Raw genomic sequence first — 23,452 nt, 5'->3', positions numbered from 1 at the left:
TGAAATAATGTGAGCGCTGGCACTGGCATACTAAATACCACAATTCACCTTCCTTTTGGGCTAAAATAGTCTAAAATCGACAATTTGTACGCAATTTTTTCGCCGACTGGGTACTCCGGTTTTTCCTCCTGCTTCTAAATCGGACCTCTTCTCATAACACTATCCCATCATATTCGGTTGGCATCCCTTTACTTTTGTAGCCTTTGAGCACTTTTGGTCGTTGCCTGCATTCGGCCGAATAAATAAACAAACAAGGGAATATATGGATTTCAATTATGTCGCATATCTTGACAGTGTTTATGACTCATGAAGTGTTTGGAATGGCATAAGGACCATGGGGGAAAATGGGAAATGTTTGCTTTTTAATTCTAGCACATGATGTGCAGTATTAATTGTTTGTGCTTTTTATCTACTGTACAGTGCAACGTTGGCCTTATGCGCTTTATAAATGTATTTTGTGAATGTTAATTTCAAAGATAGATTATTCATATAATTTTGCAAACTCTTTCATTGTTAGAATTTAAAAAAACCATCCCGTTCAATCATATCCGCAGAACCAACGTGTGCTCCTGATGAGTTCATGTGTGATGACGGAACATGCGTTTTTAAAGACTGGGCTTGTGATGGAACCTCGGACTGCGATGATGAAAGCGATGAAGATGAAGCTTTCTGTGCTACCTGTCCATTCCAGTTCCTCTGTACAAATGGTAGATGTACAGACACAGGCAATGTCTGCGATGGAAGAAATCAGTGCAGAGATAACAGCGATGAAACTCAAATCTGTGACGTTGGTAAGTTATGGGCTTGTACTTCATTTTACTTTTACATTTTCCTGTAATTCAAAATCATACCAAACAATACTGCAAGCTTTTAGAATCTATCCAAGAGTGGAAATGGCTGTGTAAATGAATATAAATGTTTATACTCCACTATAAAAGGCCTTTCAGTTTTTCTTCAACAAATAAGTGCTTTAGTTAACTTGCAAAAGTCTACCTACAGTTTCGTGTTCAAATGGTAATCAGTTCATTAATATATTTACTGATTTGATATGATGCAATTTGTCACTGTCATTTTTAGAACTACCATCGCCTTCCGTTGGGGATGTTGAAGCAAGATCGTTCACACTCAATTGGGATGAACCACCACCAGAACTGACAAGTACTCCTGCGCGTACTATCACTGAATACGCTGTCACAGTAACTCCACAAGATGACGGCCCTTCACAAACTTTCTACGTACCTGCGGAAGCTAACACAACTTTGGAAATTTCTGGTTTACAACCAGAAATGATGTATGACATTGCAATTGGAGCAGTTATACAGACTGAAGGAAAAGAAGAGCCTGAAACATACGATTTCTTTGGACAGCAACCATTAAATGTGGAAACAAGTTAGTTGTTTGATGTTACTACCAATAAATTAATTGAATTATGTTCTTTTATTTCATGTTTAACATAAACTAGAAGCCTGAATTCTGTTTATAGTTGATCAGGAAGACCGTCATTGTAAATAATTATGTTTCCACGTCATATTATGTCAAACATCGAGTATAAAGGCAAACATTGTGTTTTTTTCTACAGATCCTGCTGCCAGCACAACTGAATCTGGTACGGTAGAATCGGGAACTACTGAAGGTAACAATTGGGTATTGTATTGTTAAATGTTAAATTGGAAAATGGGTAACTTTTGTACGAAATGCTTTCTTTGTAGTTTCCAAAATGAAGTGTTTTTTAATTGCACAAAACCGAGATGACCACTTAATGGATTTCACATTTTTGGTATAATTATGCAAACATTTTAATTGGTAAACATGGTAAAATTAAAAAAAAACCCATCTCACTATCTTATTTAATCCTATCTTGCAGAACCAACGTGTGCTCCTGATGAGTTCATGTGCGATGACGGAACATGCGTTTTTAAAGATTGGGCTTGTGATGGAACCTCGGACTGTGATGATGAAAGCGATGAAGATGAAGCTTTCTGTGCTACCTGTCCATTCCAGTTCCTTTGTACAAATGGTAGATGTACAGATACAGACAATGTCTGCGATGGAAGAAATCAGTGCAGAGATAACAGCGATGAAACTCAAATCTGTGATGTTGGTAAGTTATGGGCTTGTACTTCATTTTACTTCATTTCATACCGAACAATAATGTAAGCTTCTAGAATCTAAGAGTGAAAATGGCGAAGAAAGTGATTATAAAATAATGCTTAAACTTCATTAACAGAGCCCTTCCTTTCCTCTGCATCAAAGATTGTTTGTCCACTTAAGAAAGTCTACCTTCAGTTTTACGAATAGATATTGATCAATTAATTATTGTTGATATTTTCACTAATGTAATACAATCCGCTTTATCACTGTCTTTTTAGAACTACCATCGCCTTCCGTTGGGGATGTAGGAGGAAGTTCGTTCACACTAGACTGGGATGAACCTCCACCAGAATTGACTAGCACTCCTGCGCGTACAATCTCTGAATACGCTGTCACAGTAACTCCTCAAGATGGCGGTCCTTCACAAACTCTCTATGTTCCTGCTGAAGCTGGTGCAACTTTGGAGATTACAGATTTGGAACCAGAAACTATGTATGACATTGAAATTGAAGCAGTTATAGAGACTGAAGGAAAAGAAGAGCCGGAAACATATGACCTTGGAGTGCCACCATTAGCTGTTGAAACAGGTTTGTTGTTTTAAGTAAATGTAGCTACACAAGAAATTGTTGGGTTGCATTTGTCTATTTAACTTATTTTTTGTAAAGTGAAACAGTAGAAACCTTGCTGGCTGAAAATTGTCTGACTGTGTTGACTTGTTTAGACACCGAGTTCAGAGGTAAACACCGTCATGTTTCTTGCCTTTTTCAGGTCCTTCAACTGGTACTGTAGAATCAACTACTGAGATTGGTACGACAGAAGCGAGTACTACGGAAGGTAGAAAATATTTATACGTATTATTAACAGATAGTTGAGAGATTTAATTGACTACTGGACAGTCAGAATCACGTGGTATTCGAAGCAAGTTGTACCAAAATATGTTAACGATACAGATATCAAAAGATGTATTCGGCCAGCATTCATATCAAGTATATGCTGCAGTCGTAACTGACTACTGATTGATATACAGTAACTGAAAGAGGAACATGGACTCGGTTGTTCAGTAATGGAAAACAACACCAAGATATTGTACACTAATTGGTCAATTTTCAACTACTATATAAACTTTCTGTACGATCGTTTGGTTTGTTTTAACGTTACGAAATAATAAAACTATATTTTGCAATGTTACTTCAATGCCTTAAGGATACGGATAAACAAGAACATTTATCTAGCAAATAGGAGCAAGAGTATTAGAAATTAAAACACTTTTGAATATAACTTATGAATTTTAACTTGTTGGTGAGAAAAATAAACAATAATCGGGTTGAATATTGTACACAGAGCCAACGTGTCCACCTGATGAGTTCATGTGCAATGACGGGACATGCGTTTTTAAAGACTGGGCTTGTGATGGAACCTCAGACTGCGATGATGAAAGCGATGAAGATGAAGCTTTCTGTGCTACCTGTCCATTCCAGTTCCTCTGTACAAATGGTAGATGTACAGATACAGACAATGTCTGCGATGGAAGAAATCAGTGCAGAGATAATAGCGATGAAACTCAAATCTGTGATGTTGGTAAGTTATGGGTTTATGTTTTATAAGGCTCTACGTCCTCATCTCCTACTATTCACTTCTGTCCCATTCTAGATAGTAGGCTTCTATAACATGCCTGTGTGGCAAGGTCGATGTAGATGAGTACATGTTCTTAAGTGGGAGAAAAATTGGAGATGTTTTTTTTTTATCCCGAACAATGTCAAGTGTTCCATGTCACCAACACGAAGAAGATAACCAAAGAGGCAGATGTCTGCAAATTTATCTACCATAATCTATAGAGAGATTGCAATTTCCAAACGTACGTATCTAACGTACGTGGAATCTATTCAAAATCCAGTCACAGTAGAGTGGTTTTGAATAGATTCCACGTACGTTCGATACGTACGTTTGGAAATTGCAGTCTGTCTAATCCATCCAGGAATTCCTACATTCAAAAGGCCAACTTTATTTGTTTATTCCTGCAAAGAAACATCAATCAGAGCCCTAGGGAGACCAAAGTGATATGTTATTAGACACATCTGCTCCCTGTAATGGAATATGCCATTGTCGTCTGGGATTCGCACTCCACTACTTACATCAAAAAACAGGAACTTGGCCCGCATCGTCTTCCATCACTACCAGTAGTATATCAGCGGCATGCTTCACCAACTAGCACTGTCCAGACTAAGGAAATGATATACTGCATTACCTATGTACTTGTTGATATTCCACAATCCTGCCTTGTGTCGACCGTGTATGGCAAGCCAAGGGGGCCAAAAGCGTGGAACAGCTACGCGTAGCTTCTTTCTCGTTACGAGCAGCTGTTTGACCAATCAAAATAGTCAAATTTAATCACGTGGTTGGGTCGTTAGCTGCGCGTAGTATAGTTATAGGTATCCTCTTTCACAATTATTATCTTGTAATTAATTTACGGAATTAGCATAGATAACGAACAGGTAAAGGAGGCCAAATCACAGCACGTGTCAAGAGAACATGTTGCTAATGCCTGGCTAAAATGACACAAAGCATATTTATTTAGTGTTTCCAAGGTTACACCGTGTTTAATAGCAAGTAACTTTATACTCGGGTTGTATTAGCGGTGCAGGGGATATGAAGGTCAAACAACAACTACTACTGATGTAAAGCGCTGTGTAAAGATATTGCAGGAAAGCGATATCACATGCCACTGTGTAAATATGGAGAGAGTAAAATGGGTCATCATTTTTTTTTCGGAACGGGGGGTGGTTCCTAAATTTACAAAAAGTCGGCGTCAATAAATTGCGGCCCTCACTATTTCGGCATCAAAATGTTATGACCCCGACTCCCACCACCGATACACCTTACCCCTAGACAGGCTAAAATTGTATTGAAATCAGTCTTTTGAATACAATAAACACACTATCTGTAGTCATCTTGTGACTCCTACATTTTGTCATTATCAATTTATGACCCCCTCCCGCCTTATTTTTCTTTCCAAAAAAGTATGACCCCCTATATTTGGGATCCCCTTCCGAAGAAAATGATAGCCCCCTAAATATAGAACAATCATTATTCTGTTCAGATATTACTTTAATAGCACCTATACCATTTTTTGCTGATATACTACAGATATTTTCATTTACAAAAATTAACAACATAATATTTGTGAGAGAGGATGTTTACATCAGCTCCACGTGTTTAAAACCGCGAATCTGATTGGTTAATAAGCTGCACGTAACGAGAAAGAAGCTGCGCGTAGCTAGTCCCACGTTCTGAGCCGCTTAGCTTGCCATAACCGTGATACTACGTGGCTACTTTATGCCATATCATGTGCTATTTGCCTGGACAACTATTGACCAACATTCGTTCTTCTTAGATAGAATCAGGTTATGGAATACATTTTTCCAGCAGCTTATTGATAACGCCTCCCTGCCGAAATGCTTCAGAAGGCATGTACAGTCTGTCCATCACCACCAGATTGCTGCAATCTTTATGTCACCTTGAAATACCATTGCACCACCATGCAAAAGTACGAATATACGCCAGATGTGGACTTTACTCTTCTACAAGAAGAAAAATTAGATTAATCAAAATTACGTTAATTCGTATTTCACGTTGCTGTTTTTGTTTTCTAGATTTACCATCGCCATCCGTAGGGGACATTGGAGGAAGCTCCCTTACACTCAATTGGGATGAACCACCACCCCAACTGACAAGTACTCCTGCGCGTAATATCACTGAATACGCTGTCACAGTAACTCCTCAAGATGGCGGTCCTTCACAAACTCTCTATGTTCCTGCTGAAGCTAACACAACTTTGGAGATTACAGATTTGGAACCAGAAACAATGTATGACATTGAAATTGCAGCAGTTATACAGACTGAAGGACAGGAAGAGCCGGAAACATATGACCTTGGAACTCCACCATTAACTGTTGAGACAAGTAAGTTATATTCAGATTACAATGTTTTAAAATAGCTAACCTTAGATTTTACTGAAAGCTAAATAAAGGTGAAATAATTACATCTGTGGCTTATCAGAATTTAATATTTTAGCTAAACATTTCGTATTGATAATCTTACAAATTTACAATGTAAATAATAGTTAACCTTAGATTTTACTGAAAGCTGAAAAAGGTGAAATTATATCAGCTTTGGCTTATCAGAATATTAAAATTTAAGCTAAACATTTAAACTCTACATAAACAAACTTGTTTTTTCTATTTCAGTTGCTGCTCCTACTACAGTTGTTGGTACCGAGCCGGGAACTACGGTAGAGCCGGGAACTACGCCAACTGAAGGTAATAGCTTTAGTACATGTAGAAATTGTAATGAATGAGCTTGATACCGTGGTGTTTCTATATTCTACTATTTTAACATTCCTAATGTTAAACTGAAAAGATCACACTCTTTCTTTAACCTGAATTAGCGTTTTTTTTATATCGAGCAAACAAATCCACATTGAGTGGGAGCATGGGGAGGGAGGTTAGTAAAAACGTTGTGTTTACTCATGGATTAATGTTAATCATTACAAACGAATATAAAATGCTCTCGCTTGTTTACCAAAATATATCTTTTGGTTATCTTTTAACTTATCTCCAGTATTTATGAAGCTGAATAATTATCGGTTCATGTGTAATACACATAAAACATATTTTACATACTTTCATACACATGAAACTATTACATCCTTTGCTAAGTGTTACTCTCTTTGCAGCTGAAATGTTTCTTGTTTTTTTTTTTTAAATTTGATTTTTATGTCAAAAATATATCACTCAATATATATATCCCGCCATTTTAACAGAATGTCTGTCGGACCAATACACGTGTAATAGTACTGGAGAATGCATACCAATAGATTATCAATGTGACTACGTTGCTGATTGTGACGATGGCAGCGATGAAATCGAAGGATGTAAGCGTAATAAACGTGTCTAACTTAAAAACCTATTCAGTGATTTGCTCTTCCGGAGGATTGTAGAAATCAGAAAAATTCCGATTTTGGTACCTTAGTGTCATAGATGTACTGACTGACACAGTCTGCCGGTGGTTAAACCCGAAAGATGTGTATCATAGACAAAAGACGACATTTTACATAAATCTGTAATAAAATAAATTAGCTGCATGTATTTGAATGGAGCTTCAAATTGTTCAACTGTTTTCGCTGCTTTTCCCAAATTTTTCATTCAAAAATGTCAATTTTAATGACTTATCCTTCATTTTTGTACACTTTCGTTGGGATCAGTGAATAGGTCTTTAAGGTTATTAATTATTTTAAACTGTTGTGATTTGGTAGTTCGCAGCATCTTACGAATGGTAGTGAGCTTTGGCAAAACCTGCATTGCTCAATTCATAGCGAGCGTGTAGAAGAATTAAAATATCACAGATATGCTTTTATAGGTGCTGCGGTTCTTGAGTTACGTTAAGAGAGCTGAAACAACAACACTTTTGTAAAACGTACATAACTAATTAACAACAATAAATTAAGGAAGTTTGCAAATTATACGATCTGTAAAATGAACTTTTGCAAAACATCAAGGTGTTTATTTTCAACAATATATTGATCTAGATAATGAAAATCGATTTTTAGGTTGCTTCGATCAACAATACCTCATCTACCTTTAAACATATCTAATCATATATTATGTTCAGTTGGTTATTATAACGTCTCTGTGAAACACGGGAAGGGAGGAGTATTGCAGCATGAGAAACAATAATTACAAAAAGAATACTAAAAGCAGCGATGAGCTTTCCAACAGACACTGTCAATAATCAGATTTTATCATTCTTTATTAACCATTAACAGGCAACAAGAAGTCCCATATTTGTGTTCAATGACTTCCTATTTCGATAATTATTGTTTAATTGTATTACATGGGTAAAGGAGAATAGGCTTAGTTTTGTTGCGTGAAAACTGAAAGTGTATTTTTAAGTTAGATAATAGACACAATTCATTTTCATGAATAGGTGAATGTGACCCAGAGATCGAATTTTCATGTGCCATTGGTGGTTGTGTCAATATCACGTGGGTGTGCGATGGAGTGCCAGACTGCTTTGATGGAAGTGATGAACTAAACTGCACCTGTGCAGAAGATGAATTTGCATGCGCAGATGGTTATCTGTGTATTCCAGCAGAATGGACATGTGATTACCTACCTGACTGTGAAGACAACAGTGACGAAATCGCCAATTGCACGTGTGATCCTGAGATTGAATTTGAATGTGGCAGCGGAGGATGCATCAACGGCACGTGGGTTTGTGATGGGGTAGAAGACTGTTTTGATGGAAGTGATGAAAGCGAGTGTGTTACAACTGAGACACCAGGTACAGAAGGTATGTATGGTAGTAATCGTAGTAATGGGCGACTCTGACCCAGATGAAGCTGTGTGCCTTCTGTCATTATAGAGTGTTTAAAAAAACACTGTGTTTTGGGTCCATGGAAGTGATGAAAGCGAGTGTGTTACAACTGAGACACCAGGTACAGAGGATATCTATGATTTTTGCTTCCACATGTTATATTAAATGCTTCATTGTGAATGCAATATCAACGATTTTCTATTGGTTCAGTCGTCAAAGTCGCATAGAGAAGTTTGATCAGGTGGACTGGCGTTGAAGTGCCCGCGATGCATAATCTGATCCCGGGGAATCTGGTATTATTAATGTTAACAGACAGAGCGACTGAAAATAGTTATAGTATATAAACGCAATATGAAGCACTGAACCGTTGCAGTACTCCCCAGCAAACACAAAAACGTTTTAAAAACATTTTAAATAGGTTATATTTTGGCTTTTGGTTTAGGTAAAAACGTTTTAATAACATTAAAATGTCGGGTTATAGAAAGGTCATGAAAACGTTTTGTAAATATTTTATGTCAAATATTTTGTCAACACTTACAAGGGCATTTCGTGATCCACAGCCTCATCCCCCCCCCTTATCTCAAAAAAAGTTGAGATTTTTATATCACTGGAAACATCTGGCTACATAATGTTTATGTACAAATATTTCTTGCAGATTAATTCGTTTAGCAAAGATATCGTAAAATTTGAATTTCGTTCTGGTGCACCAGAACGAAATTACAACGCATTGTCTATGGAGCAGTGTAATACACATAATCATGCATAACTCGCGAACGCAAAATCGGAATCAACTGAAATTTTGGGAATAGGTTTTTTCGTGGATATCTAATGAAAATGACATAAATAGAGGATGCTAGGATCACGAAATACTCCTTTAAATAACATTATGTTAAATATTTGCATGAAACATGAAAACGTTTTTAAAACGTTATTGCAAATATTTTGGGTAAATATTTTTCGCAAAATATTTTTTCAATCCCAAAATAAAATTCTGATTAGAATGTTTTGTGTCAAGTTTTCAAAATGTTTTTAGAATGTTATTAAAACGTTTTTATACCTTTTATATAACCCGACATTTAAACGTTTTCTGTAAAAAAAAAATGTGTTTGCTGGGCAGTAGATTATCAAAAAATGTTTTTTAATGTTATGAAAACGTTCTATACCCTTAATATACCCTTTATATAACCCGACATTTAAACGTTTTCTTATAACCTTTTATAACCTTTTACGAATGATGTCGAAAACGTTTTGTGTTTGCTGGGTCCTTACATGCTCAGAAAGCATGGAGAAGGATTCATCCTCGTAAGTTGCACAATGAGGTCTATGTGCCAGAGATAGGTCATAAAGCCCGTGATATTCCAGGTTTACAACTCACCAACAAAAACACTTTGGGAGTGTTTGCAACACACCAACATAAACAAATTGGGGTGAATAGTAAACTCTAAAACAGTTCTATATTGACTATATTGAATAAATACTTAGTTATCCCTAATATCAATCATTAGCGTCGATCCTGGAGGGTCAGGGATGAATCCCCAATATTTTGATAAGGGGGATGTTCCATACAATCATCCACTATCCCAATGTTGACGCCTGTTCATGTGTTTCTGACCAAATTTACCTCATATCCGGCTATTTTATCCTAAAAAGTGCACATTTTTGCGCTCTACGTACGAATTTGTCCACCTTTTCACCACGTTAGCTAATATTTTACGCACGCATTTGTACCATAAACTTATACTCTCGACAAAAGGTGTTGGATTCACTATACTTCAAGAAATATTTGCCAACTCCATCTCCCATGTTAAAAAGAAATCTGCGCCACTGATATCAATATTCTGTCGTATGACTTTTTTTCTTTCAGTGACTGCGAATTATACTATGGAAGTCACAACTGAAGGTAAGACTAAATAGGACTCAATAGGGTCAACAAGTATGCCTTATACTGTGATGACAACTTTACTTGCATATCACTTATACGCAATCCAACTGAACATGAACGACAGAAGCAATTTTCCCTTTCGTTTCCGCATCTGGATCAAAATCAACAATACATGCCGGGCTAAATTGACCAAAACTTGTAGATTCAATGTCAACTTTAGGCATGTTAAGTCAATTTTGAGTAAAATCACAGTTATGTTGTCTTTATAATAATAAATTTATTCACCTTCTTCATGCGTAAATTGGAGCGGGTCAGAGAGATGGCTACAAAATATTTTGTCCCTCCTTGGGAATTTTCCCTGTCGCTCAGCATTACAGTTTCCTACTTGTGTCTATCCTTGAAGCTAGTGGTATACATTCGCTTTCTGTGGGAAATGTGGGAACTAATAACGTGTTTTCGCCTCATGGGTTTTTTTGATCGCAAATGAATTCTAGGTGTTACTTTCCATTGTTAAAAGTATAAGAATTCAGTATTGCGATTCCTAATTCAAGAGCCATATATTTTTGTTAAAGAATATCAACACTTTCGAGAGATCAAAAAATAATCTAGCCCCTTCTTGTAAATTATGTTATGTGTATTGTTTCTACAGAATCAACGTGTGATCCCGAGGAATTCCGTTGTCAAAACGGCTCGGTTGCTTGTATTGACATAAGTTGGGTCTGCGACAGAGTTCCAGATTGCGCCGATGGGTCAGATGAACTTGGATGTTGTGCAGATGATGAAATTCAATGCCCAAATTACAGGTTTGTTGACAGTCTCGTCCTACGACAAAGACCAATGTGGATTTTCTATTGTCAGTCTCAGCTCGAGTTGAGAGTAACGCCATGTTGGATTTCACGGTGGCAGATTCGAATCGCGCGCGATAACCTAACCCCGAGGGGCGAACCCACACGCGTAGAAGGGCGATTTGTCCGTACGCTGGCGAAACAACCACGCAAACGCACTGATTCGAATCTGCCACTCCGAAATCAATTTGAGATATAGCTAAACAAAAGAAGTATTTCCTATTGTTTGGAAACTCTTTAACTGCTCATATCTTTTGAACTGGTTGTCCAAATTCAACGGGCTTTCTGCAAAATACAGCTTTAAACTGTTGTTTACAATCCTAGGAAACTTGAATATGTCCGATTTCAGACTGATTTTACTTGAGCAAACCATATTATGAAAAAGGATTTAAACCTCACTTTTTGAAAAATAGATACGTTTCCGATGACGGTTTGATAATCTATACACTTTAAATCTTATCATAACAAAGAAATTCATCGAAAACTCTGCTAGATCTTTTCCCATATGAAGAAGAATATTGCATCCAAATTTAGTGGTAATATAGTTTGAAGCTTTTTTATGCTTACGCTTATTTCTCATGTTATGAATTTTAAAAAGAAAACTTGTTTTTCGCTCCTTGAAAAACAATTTTAAAAAACGGGAAACAAGGAAGAAGAAAAAAAAGGAAAATAAATACGTCAGGAAGATGCTACTTTGGAATTTGAGCGTGATATGTTCTTCTTAAAGTCCCATTCAGTGATCCCAGCGAAAGTGTAAAAAAATTAAATTGTTTATAAATTGCTTAAAGTGAAGGATGAGTCATTAAAAGTGTCATTCGGTATTTTTGAAATGAAAAATTTGGCAAAAAAACCCCGAAGAAAACAGCATGTGCAGTATTGACGAAGTTGAAGCCCCATTCAAATACATGAAAAGCTAATTCATATCCTGTCAGTATAATTACAGGTTCATGTAAATACCTTATTTTGTCAATAAATACACGGCTTTCGGCTAAACCACCAGCAGGCTATGTTAGCACATCTATGACAATGACACAGGTTCCAATATCTGAATTGTGATGATTTTTACGATCGCCCGAATGAGCAAATCACTGAATGGGCCTTTAAATCGGTCGTAGATTACGAATAATATGTCCAATTATTGTGGAATAAGGAGCAAATTAAGGAGTTTTCATAAATATAAAATCTAAAACTGCATATTAAGCCATTTCAACATGTTCCGAGGTATACCTGTACCTTTCAAAGTTGCACTGCTTAAAAGTCTAAGATGGTATTATTATTTTAGTAAAAAAGTAGGCCTATTTTATTTTTCGGAGTAATATGGCGGAATCAGTACTAAATTCTGTCTTGAGTGTTTGTGTACACACACGGGACTGAGCAAACGGTTGTAGGCTGAGAAACCGGAAAGGAAATAAATGGGTAAATGGATTAGCAAACAATATAATTGATGAGTGAGTTACTGATATAAATGTACATAATCAATAGACCATATTTATTATTATTATTTATATCAGGCTTTTGAGCGATACAATAAAACTGCATATTGTACAATATTTGCAGAATACCCGGATGCAATACAATATTTTGATATAAAATTGGATCGGTTGAGCCCATATTTATTGGTCGAGCTATGAGTTTTACGTCTCGTTCAATATTTTACAACTCATAGGAAGACCAATAAATATTGGGCGTAAAGCATCCAATTTTATCATTATTATGTTTTGGATCCAATATTTTCACACACTTGGATCCATCAAAACATAATAATTATATAATATTGAATGGCTTTGAGTGTGATACAAGAATATATTGCACGAGATGGAAAAATATTGCACGAGTCGAAGACGAGTGCAATATTTTCTATCGAGTGCAATATATTCTTGTATCACACGAAAATAAGCCATTCAATATTATTATTATTATTTATATCAGGCTTTTGCTATGCGGTAAAATGAAAATGAAAAAGCTTACCTAGCCACCGGGTTTAACCAATGTGTATTGTAATGTAAGCTTACCTTTTGACCTTCTTGTTTTCTGCTCCTTACTCTCCAAAGACAATTTTGGAATAATTATATATAGGTTTATTTGTAGATGTGGATTATATTTCCAGAATTGCCGCGAATTAAGTTTGTGATTTTACTTGTTTTTTATACAAGTACGAAATCTCCTGTGAGCCGTTACGATGTCTGTTGTGTATTGTTGTGCTGTTGTATCATGACGCGTGTTGGTGCCGTCACCATGGTAACGCGCGACGCGAACGCGATACGCGGACAATATTCAAGAAATATTGTATTGCATCCGGGTATTTTGAAAATATTGTACAATATACAGTTTTATTGTATCGCTCAAAAGTCTGATATAAATAATAATGTAAAATATTGTACGCGTATCGCGTACGCGTCGTGTGTTACCATGGTTACAGCACCAACACGCGTCATGATACAACAGCACAACAGTACAGACACCGTAACGGCTCACAGGAGATTTCGTACTGTATGCAAGTAAAATCACAAACTTAATTCGCGGCAATTCTGGATGATGATAACCTAATAATTCACATCTACAAATAAACCTATATTATGATTATTCCGAAATTGCCTTTGGAGAGTAAAGAGCAGAAAATAAGAAGGTCAAAAGGTAAGCTTACATTATAATACACATTGGTTAGGCCCGGTGGCTAGGTAAGCTTAAATTTTCATTTTACTGATAAAAATAATAATAATAATATTGAATGGCTTATTTTCGTGTGATACAAGAATATATTGCACTCGATAGAAAAACTATCTTGTGCAAAATATTCTTGTATCACACTCAAAGCCATTCAATATTATATAAATATTGTTAAAATGACTGTTTTCAGATGCGTGAACTTGACTGATATTTGCGATGGAAATAACGATTGTGGAGACTTCAGCGACGAAGAAAACTGCGGGACAACTGTAACAGGTAACGAAGAAACGAACACAAAACGAACACAGAAACCCTCACCCCAGTGGCGTAGCGTGGGTCATCTGATTGGGGGGGGCATCGGGTCTGATGGGGGGCACCGGGTCTAATGAGGGGGGGGGGCACAAGCCGTTTTTCGGCCATTTTCCTATGGGATTTTAAAATTTCAGATCGATTAGGGGCACGTGCCCCCGTGCCCCTATGACGCTACGCCATTGCCTCACCCCACACTCCATGCACGTATTTTTTTGGGGGTGGGGGCGTTGGGGCACCAGCCCCGGGGTAAAAGCAGGGGCAGCCAAAACGAAGGGGCGGCGGAAGAAGAAGGGCGGCAAACGAAGGGCGGCGGAAAAAGAAGGGCGGCAAACGAAGGGGCGGCGGAAAAAGAAGGGGCGGCAAAAATAATAAGCAAATAAAGAGGGCGGAAAAAATTTCAAAAGTCTAAAAACTTTGAAAAAATTGTACTATACATGAAAATGTGTTGCTTTTAGAATTGAATTTTCTTCAGCCCCCCCCCTGGGGTAGGAGCAGCCACGGTACGTCACTGCACACGCCTACCCACAGACACAAATAAATGTGCGCTTGCATTGCATTTCTCCCGAGGACTGAATAACACACCGGCCTAAGACCCAAACACCGTACACGAGTCCTCATTCCTCAGAAAAATCAGAACGAATCGGACACTAGAGGTCGGGTTAGTGTAGTGGGCTTCTCACCGCTCCGGAAAAAATTCCAATGCCCGCGTTTGCGCTACGCAGGGGGTGTCTGAGGGGGGATTTGTCCTCCTCGAGAAGTGAGAAACTTTTGCGAAATGAAGACCTAATTAATCCATTTGGTGGACCATTTTGGGACTTTTATTGTGTAAAGATTTTGTTTGAAAAAGCCGAAAATTTGAAAAATGCCGGCCCAACTGAAGCCATTCGTGGACAAGTTATCACTGTTATTTTATAAATTATTGCTTAAAACATAAAGTGCCGGGTGTCCAAAGCAGAAGCGAAAAGGGGGATGTTGAGGCCTTTTCGGAGTAATATGGCGGAATCAGTACTAATCAGGCCTTCATTTTGCAAAATTTTATAAAGCCTGGCTGATGCCATTTGGTGGGCGATTTTCACACTAATATTGTGTAAAATTTTAGTTTGAAAAATATATGAAATATGTGAAAATGAAGGCCAATTGAAGCCATTCGTTGAGCATAATTTCATATTGTGGTAGCCTAATTATTGCTTAAAACTTTAACGGGTACGGGTGTCCGATACAGAAGCGAAAACGGGCAGCTGTCTATCCATACGCGAAATCGGGCAGTTGTTAATTCATCCCCCCTCGATCCAATGTAGGTCCATTATTGAAGCCATTTGGCGCATCCTTTTTACACTATTTATCATTACTTTAACCCCAAAAAAAGGGCCCTAAATCAATTGGCAAGTTTAAATGTTACACTGACACTTTTAAAGACTTGAGACTCGCAATTGCTATAAAGCATGCATGGATTGATGTTGCCACCAATGAGTTCGTCTTTAATACTGACTTTGGTGACAAAATGTGACGGGCCATGCATATCGGCGGGCCCGCAGTATTTTTTACATGCTTTTGGGCCTCAAATTGGGCCTAAGTTCATCTAAGTTGTCTTTGTACGCGAGAGTATAATTATGTCTAAAGTTTATTGAAACTGTCGCTAAAACGCACCTTGATTTTTTTGGTTTCTTTTAACGTAGTCGAAACTACCACCGGTTACACGTGTATAGCAAGCGGTACACAAATCGATGTTCAACCAAGTTGGTTATGTGATGGATTCGCTGACTGCGATGACATGTCCGATGAGATGGGTTGTCCAAATTGTCAATCGTATGAATTTGAATGTGACAACACTAGATGTATCCGCGCAGACTTCGAATGTAATGGAAGAGACGATTGCCGTGATAATAGTGACGAGGCAGGATGTCCACCATAAATGTAAGCATTTAACCATTAAGGGATCTGGATTGAGCGTTTCGACAGTATTTTTTGTGGGACATGAGAGCACATCAGACATATCGAATTGCATTCTGAATACGAAGAATGTCTTTCTGATATCAAATAAATTTCATTTTTTGAAATTCACGATATAATACAAATTTTATGACAAATTATTAAAATTTGATATTTTTCACATTTTTGATATATAACAGTCCTCGAAGTAAATTTCATAAATCTAATAATATATTCTTAAAGTGTATGTAGCTGGGAGGAAAAGCCGACGATCAGTTTTTTTCCCAAAAGGACCTAATTTTTTTTTTGTGTTTTGGGAAAAAAAATCCATATCTTTAATTTAATACGAAAGGTCAAAATTGTCAATTGATCGTCGGCTTTTCATCCCACCTATATACACTTTAAGTACATATTATCAGATTTATAAAGTTTACTTCTACTACTGTGAAATATCAATTTTTAATCATTTGCCATAAAATGTGTATTACATTGCGAATTAAAACAAAACAAAATCATTTGATATCAAAAGGACATTCTTCGTATTCAGAATGCAATTCGATATGTCTGATGTGCTCTAATGTCCCACAATAAATACTGCCCAAAGGTTCATACCCCATCCCTTAATCTGAGCAATATATCCACAAAGATAAAAAGCGTGTCCAATCATACTACCGTACAGATTCGCCTAATGACAAATAATTTTGATTTTTTGAAATTCGCAATGTAATACACATTTTATGGCAAATGATTAAAAATTGATATTTTTGATATTTAACAGTACTCGAAGTAAATTTCATAAATCTAATAATATATTCTTAAAGTGTATGCAGAAAAAATTAGGTCTTTTGGGGAAAAAATCCATATCTTCAATATAAAAGGTTAAAATTTTCAATTGATCGTGGGCTTTTCCTCCCAGCTACATACACTTTAAGAATATATCATTAGATTTATAAAATTTACTTCGAGTACGGTTTTAGACAATAATAACTGCGCACCATCTATTTTGAGGTCATTGTGTGAAATCGGGTTTTGTTTTGGGCTGAGGTATTTTTCCGAGGCCCAAAACAAAACCCGACAATTTCACACAATGAACTCAAAATAGATGGTGCAAAGTTATTATTGTCATTCATTACCGTCGTATTTAATAATTTGAACAAATCAAAATAGCATTTTATGTTATTTTATGCCATAAAACGTTGTTAAAATATAACCAGTTTTAACTATTGTTGTAACCTACCCTACAAAAAATCGACCAGCAACCAATCACAGAAACGCGGCGGCATCGCGTAGGCGTGTGCGTTGCAATAACGTTTAGCTTTATACACGCACGCGCGCGCAGATGTCATTGTAGCGCGTCAGGAGTCATTGTGAGTTATTAATGACCTCGCAATTAGTGCGCGGTCAGGCAATCAATTTCTTTTGATTGGATCACAGGTTTCGCGTATATTAATGAGGTTATGAATGAGGTATAACCTGACTCCTGACGCGCCACAATGACTTCTGCGCGCGCGTGCGTGTATAAAGCTAAGCGGCGTTATTGCAACGCACGCGCCTACGCGATGCCGCCGCGTTTCTGTGATTGGTAGCTCTTGTTGTCGGTTATATTTTAACAACGTTTTATGGCATAAAATAACATAAAATGCTATTTTGATTTGTTCAAATTATTAAATTACAAAATACCTCAGCCCAAAACAAAACCATCCGATTTCACACAATGACCTCAAAATAGATGGTGCACAGTTATTATTGTCTAAATCAAAAATATGAAAAATATCAAATTTTAATAATTTGTCATAAATTTTGTATTATATCGTAAAAAAAAAAAAAAAAAATTATTTGATATCAGAAAGACATTCTTCGTATTCAGAATGCAATTCGATATGTCTGATGTGCTCTCATGTCCCACACAAATACTGTCAAAACGCTCATTCCAGATCCCTTAACAGTATCATATGTAAGTAATATATATGTCTCTGCCTCTGAAGCTCACACACTACCTCTTTTCTGAATACTTTCTGAATAATTCTTTAGAGTCACATTAATGTGTTGTCATTATTTGTCATTTCAGATTAAAACACCGAGATATCTGACGTTTTGTGCCAATAAGTGAACTCTGCTTCCTAACCTTTAAAAGTAAATGATAAAACTTAAAGTTGTATAAAAATTTTTTTTCTGGATTTATGTCAATTGATTGAGATCGAATCGAACTATGACGAGAATTTCTCTATTCGTAGTGATTAATTTCAAAGACAGATGGAATTCCAGTCTTGATAAAGTTTTGGTAATATCCTGTGCACTTATAAATTAACATGATTAATATAGAATAATTCAAAACTTATTAAATGTTGGGAAGTAGAAGCTGAAATGCGTAAACCAAACGCTAATAACTTGAATTAAAAAAGAACACGTGTGCTTCCCGTAGGTATTTGAAGTTGCAACAGAAATAGAAGGTTTGGCAGAAATAACAAAATCAATATAATATCATACCATATCAAATTTCGAAATAATTTGTTGAAATATTTTTAGGATGGAAATAATTATCACTTTTTGAAAACGGAAAATATGATACAACTCTTTCAAGTCGAAAACATGATAAGGCCTACGGAAAACAAACGGTGTTTTTTTTTGTTATCTTCCTAACGTTCATATTTATTATGACACGTTTTTTACTATTTTATTTTTATATATCACTAAGTTCAGATTGTCATCGAAATTTTCTTGTGTAGGTAATAACTATGTGTAAAATGTACCAATCTATTTAGAATTAAACTATTTTAAGGGCCTTACGAAGAAAGTCCTAGTATATACTGCTCTATGATCTCGGATAGGTGAAGGATTGTCTTATAACATGGATAAAAGTGATAGTATATAGTGATAGTGTAGAACAATATGAAAATGTATGTGTATTAAAATACATAATTAGCCACATTCCATTATACTGAAGCAATAATAATGGTATTAACAGTACTAAAATTCAACATAATTACAGAATGTTGTTTTTGTATATATAAGATTTCAAGTACAGTACTCTTTCATTTTAGGCCAGAAAATATTATATCTCAAAGCTTGCGAAGATTTTAATGCGGAATGCGGTCCCCCCTAACCCGGCTCAAACTTAGTCAAAACAAGTTTGGGATTCCTGGAAGTTAACTTTTGAAAGTTTCAAACTGTCTTTCCTATACATGAATTTCAAGTGTTCAAAAATTCTTCCAAAAATGCTTTTAATTTAAAAACCAAATTAAGAAAGAAAATAAATTGGCCAATTTCTCCGAGACAAATGCTCCCCGCAAAGCTTTGAGACGTGCCATTTTTTTGCCATATCACTGGTAATAGCCATGTTTGTAATTTCAAACACATTTTTATCATTATATATTGTACCATATTGTACTATATCATTAAGGTACAGGGTGTTGAATTATAAAGAGAGTAAAGTCTCTTTATTGAAATTTATTTTATATCACTTAAATGAAGTATGACATGCTTGCTATGTAAACAGCAAATAAGTTTAAAGAAAATTATCGCAAATTACACCAAATCATGCACGATCTATTATAATTACACTTGCTGGCAGAGACGAACGGCACTTGTGTACATTTTAAGAGCGTACACAGCGTAAACACGGAAGCGGGGTTCTGATTGGCTGATTTAATCGTCTGACAATTATCATGAACAATATTGGCCAGATATTGGCCACGTCAGAGCGGTGGTCGGCGCACAGCGGCGCTCATGAATATCGCTCGCGTCAATTAGAGCAAGAGAGTGCCGCACTGCTCTGGAAGCTAGTGTAATATTTTTTGAAAGTCAACCCCTTTCGACACCGGCGAGAGGCAAATCAGCAATTTGTTCTTGATATTAGACTCACTTTTTAACGTCGATGTTAGATGACGTCACGGGTGTTTTTAAATATTTTCTTGAGTTGTGCGTGAAGCTGAATAACAGTTTATTATAAACCGTTCCTATTGCTTGTGAAGTGCCGTACGCGATTCGCAGATCGCTGGTAGTGACCATGGCAAAATGGATCTGAACTATAAAAATATCGGTAATATCGCTCTATGGTTATGAACGGTTTATAGTTTTACACTGTTCGTCAATAGGGGGTAAATACGGCGACATGAACCTTTTTTAATTGTCTAATTAAAATGGTGTAATAACATTTTCAAATTATTCTTAAAATTCATTTTAAAGTATTGTAGAACAAGATGTATGGGGTATCTCATAAAGATATGTGTATATTCCTGAAATATGACTGTAAAAGCATATTTTGAAATAAATATCACAATTGTCTTTCAAATGTCGTGTGTATCATTGCCTGAACCTTGCTTTTGTATTTGTCTATATTTCCTGTTCTTCCTTTGTTACGAGTCGTACCGACTCAAGGCCAAAATCACCTTTTACCCGAACTCACACGAATGCACAACACAAATACACTGTTTGATTAAGCTAACAAACTCTAAGTCTTTAATTGAAAACAAAGTATGCTTGGTACATATAACAACAATATTGCAATACAATAAAATCACACAATTACAGTTTTATTCTATCAGTACTTAACCAGCGGTCTTCTTGTTGGTGATCCTAGAGTTCTTGCAATGTTAATGTTCTGGACGACTGATGTAATATATCCTTATTCACTTGTCCTGCGAAAATCAGCGAAGTCCAGTGTACACTTGCGTTTATAAATATCCTTGCGTATGAAATCCTCACACACGAAAATGATGCTGCTTGCTCCTATTACTTATCTTCTTGTGCTGCTTTCTCTGCAATATATCTCTTTGCGCTGCTTTCTCCAAAAATGGTGTTTCTTTCACCAATCACTCTTTTTCCAGGGAACAGGTTTCTTTAACACAGCTCCGCTGTTCTTTGACAGATGCGTGGCCTTCACAAACCCAGCAAACTCCAGCAATTCGACAGAAGAAGTTTAATCCTTTGATGAGGAAGAGCACATTTGTGTGCTCGCTATCTCCTTCGTTGCTGTATTAAAATAGCTCAATTATTGGCTATATAAACTGGTTAAAATGTACTTCTTTTTGAAGCACGAAGACCATCACACACATGTGGAGTTTCTCAATCTCCCATGGCATTCTGTAAAGTCCAAACAAAAGCCTCAAGCTTTTATATCAGTACTCATGCAAAAACCCATCATCTATTAATAAACCATTACTTCAATCACATTTCTCAATATTGCTGCAATCTTGGGATTTCCCAGGATTAATTATACACATTCACCTTTCACATTACATCACTTCCTGGGGGGTTTTCCTGATGGTGCAATAATGAACTGGGGATTTCCAAGTCCCAAACATAGCTCTGACTTTGTTTACAATAATTTGGGGGGGAATTCCAAAATGACCTTCCACACCATTATCTTGCAATTTTTTGACAACGGGCTTTCACATCTCATGAAATGCTTTCAGCTTGTAAACAAAGTTAAATAATTAAATTAAATCAAATTACTCAGGGCACATCACACCCTTAACAATGTTCCATCGCATAGTCAAAAGTTCGTTGTAACAAATACTGCATGGCTTTCTATTGAGGAAAGAGTGCAGTTATAGACGAATCTAATTTCACGCATTCCTAAATCGCAATGGCAGCCATAGCTGGGTCCCCCTTAGGTCTATCCCACCTAAAATGTGAAATGACGTGGCCTTGGCGGGGATATTAAACTGCATTCCATCACTCGTGTTACACGTAGACAAAAGAATGATGAAAGTTTACAACACAATACAATTCAACATCGATTTCTAAGCGGATTTTATCCACCCATTTTGGGCAGTAACAACACCAGTTTGGTGCAGACGGGACCCAGTAATGGCCGACTGAATTCTGACCATCACTTGGCTCGTTGGATTCGTCCATATATTGCCTCATAAATATTTATTAGGTAACATGGGTAATCTCGACATCTAATAGGTCAATTGCGCTAGCATCCGAGTATGGTATGCAAATAATTGCGCAGACGTGGGGAAGTAGCAAAAATTATTACACCTCATAAATATTCATGAGCAAATCATGTCGCTTAATTGGTCAATCACAAATTACATGACCTATTTCACCGTACGATATTTTCCCCTACCATCACGCCCGCCATCACGATAACATCATCCCCATCGTCAAAAGTCGATGTAATAAAACAAATACTACATGGTGTATATCGTGGAAATAGGGAGCTTACCGGAGCTATATGACTCACTAATTCACCTCGGTATTACTGGCTACGGACCTATCACCCATTGCAAATTTTAAAAAATCAAAATAATTTGATATCAGAAGACTTATTCAGAATGCAATTCGATATGTCTGAGGTGCTCTCTTGTCCCACAAAAAGCACTGTGCAAACGTTGTTAAGCGATCTCTTAATAAAGCATTTAACCGAAAACTACGTCAGGCTCTAACATATTATATTTTATTGAATTGTTTTAAAGACTAATTCACTTCAACAGATTATCACATCCTTATAAAAAGTTTCAAATGTGTGTGACATTACCTGTGGACATTCACTCTTCTCATATCTGGGAAAAATAATAGGCGGTGGCTGTCAAATCTATGATCAAATCATCTTAAACCGGGACTGCGCCATTAAAGATGCGTGACCTGATCAACAGCTCATCCCCCGCTTTTTCCTATCACATTTTCTCATAAACACGGCCTGACATTTGTTTTTATGCTAGAGTGAACAATTGCCCATGAGGAGTGACACATATCAAGAACTTATATAGGCACCTAGGCACTAAAAAGACAACCACATGGGCCAACCAGTTGTTCACAACAGCTTAGGAACAACAAGAGTGAATGGGTACAGTAAAGCCATGATGCAGTCATGTCTACAGTAGAATTCATCTCGACCTTTGCAGAACTTAACCCCATTAAAAGCTATTAAACCAAGATAACACTCATTGAAACAGCTCAACTGATTTAATCGGATCTTCTCTGGCTGTGCACATGTGACTGTTTTCATGTGCGATATCGCAATAAAGTTTGCGTATTATAGCTTCAGTTGGGTAACCGATTATAAAGGAAAGGAAAGGAAAGGAAACTAGAGGCAAATGGTGGTCATAGACCACAAACCTAGCTGGGGCATGTTGGTGTTGTGGAGGTATCTGACCCCTGCAAAATGTTCCAAAAATGTTCCCCTGTCATGAGGCTTGTTGTCAGCGAGTTTTGAGTCCGGTACTCCTCACAGATGTCCAGAAAATGCAATTCTAAGATTGGACCCAGATGACCTTTGACCAGACCCCTGCAAGATGTTCCATAATTCACCCCTGGTCATGAGTTGTCACCGAGTTTGAGCCCTGTACCTCTTACAGATGTCCAGATAACGCAATTCTAAGATTTGGCCCCAGAATGATGTCTT

The 23,452-nt window shown here is 36.8% G+C and overlaps 1 protein-coding gene across 15 annotated transcripts in view; it reads left to right on the top strand.

Annotated features, from left to right (window-relative positions):
• The window catches only part of LOC140153752 (uncharacterized), a 107,660-nt gene extending 87,271 nt beyond the window's left edge, over positions 1-20,389 (top strand). For 9 of the 15 annotated variants that reach the window (XM_072176600.1, XM_072176589.1, XM_072176587.1 and 6 more), the window contains 16 exons: positions 555-791; positions 1,078-1,389; positions 1,580-1,633; positions 1,865-2,101; positions 2,370-2,678; positions 2,860-2,925; positions 3,433-3,669; positions 5,742-6,050; positions 6,336-6,407; positions 6,911-7,021; positions 8,074-8,439; positions 10,328-10,363; positions 10,995-11,148; positions 14,048-14,133; positions 15,846-16,083; positions 18,167-20,389. In XM_072176600.1, the coding sequence (XP_072032701.1) occupies positions 555-791; positions 1,078-1,389; positions 1,580-1,633; positions 1,865-2,101; positions 2,370-2,678; positions 2,860-2,925; positions 3,433-3,669; positions 5,742-6,050; positions 6,336-6,407; positions 6,911-7,021; positions 8,074-8,439; positions 10,328-10,363; positions 10,995-11,148; positions 14,048-14,133; positions 15,846-16,081 (2,822 nt within the window). In that variant the 3' untranslated portion in view covers positions 16,082-16,083; positions 18,167-20,389. The remainder of the gene's footprint in view (positions 1-554; positions 792-1,077; positions 1,390-1,579; positions 1,634-1,864; positions 2,102-2,369; positions 2,679-2,859; positions 2,926-3,432; positions 3,670-5,741; positions 6,051-6,335; positions 6,408-6,910; positions 7,022-8,073; positions 8,440-10,327; positions 10,364-10,994; positions 11,149-14,047; positions 14,134-15,845; positions 16,084-18,166) is intronic. The other 6 variants (XM_072176601.1, XM_072176597.1, XM_072176599.1 and 3 more) reach the window with 4 other exon arrangements.
• Positions 20,390-23,452: the final 3,063 nt, after the last annotated feature.

The sequence above is a fragment of the Amphiura filiformis genome, chromosome 5, assembly GCF_039555335.1.
Source record: "Amphiura filiformis chromosome 5, Afil_fr2py, whole genome shotgun sequence".
NCBI classification, from domain to species: domain Eukaryota; kingdom Metazoa; phylum Echinodermata; class Ophiuroidea; order Amphilepidida; family Amphiuridae; genus Amphiura; species Amphiura filiformis.
The sequence above is the reverse complement of the archived record's forward strand: the minus strand, read 5'-3'. Positions and strand labels throughout refer to the sequence as shown.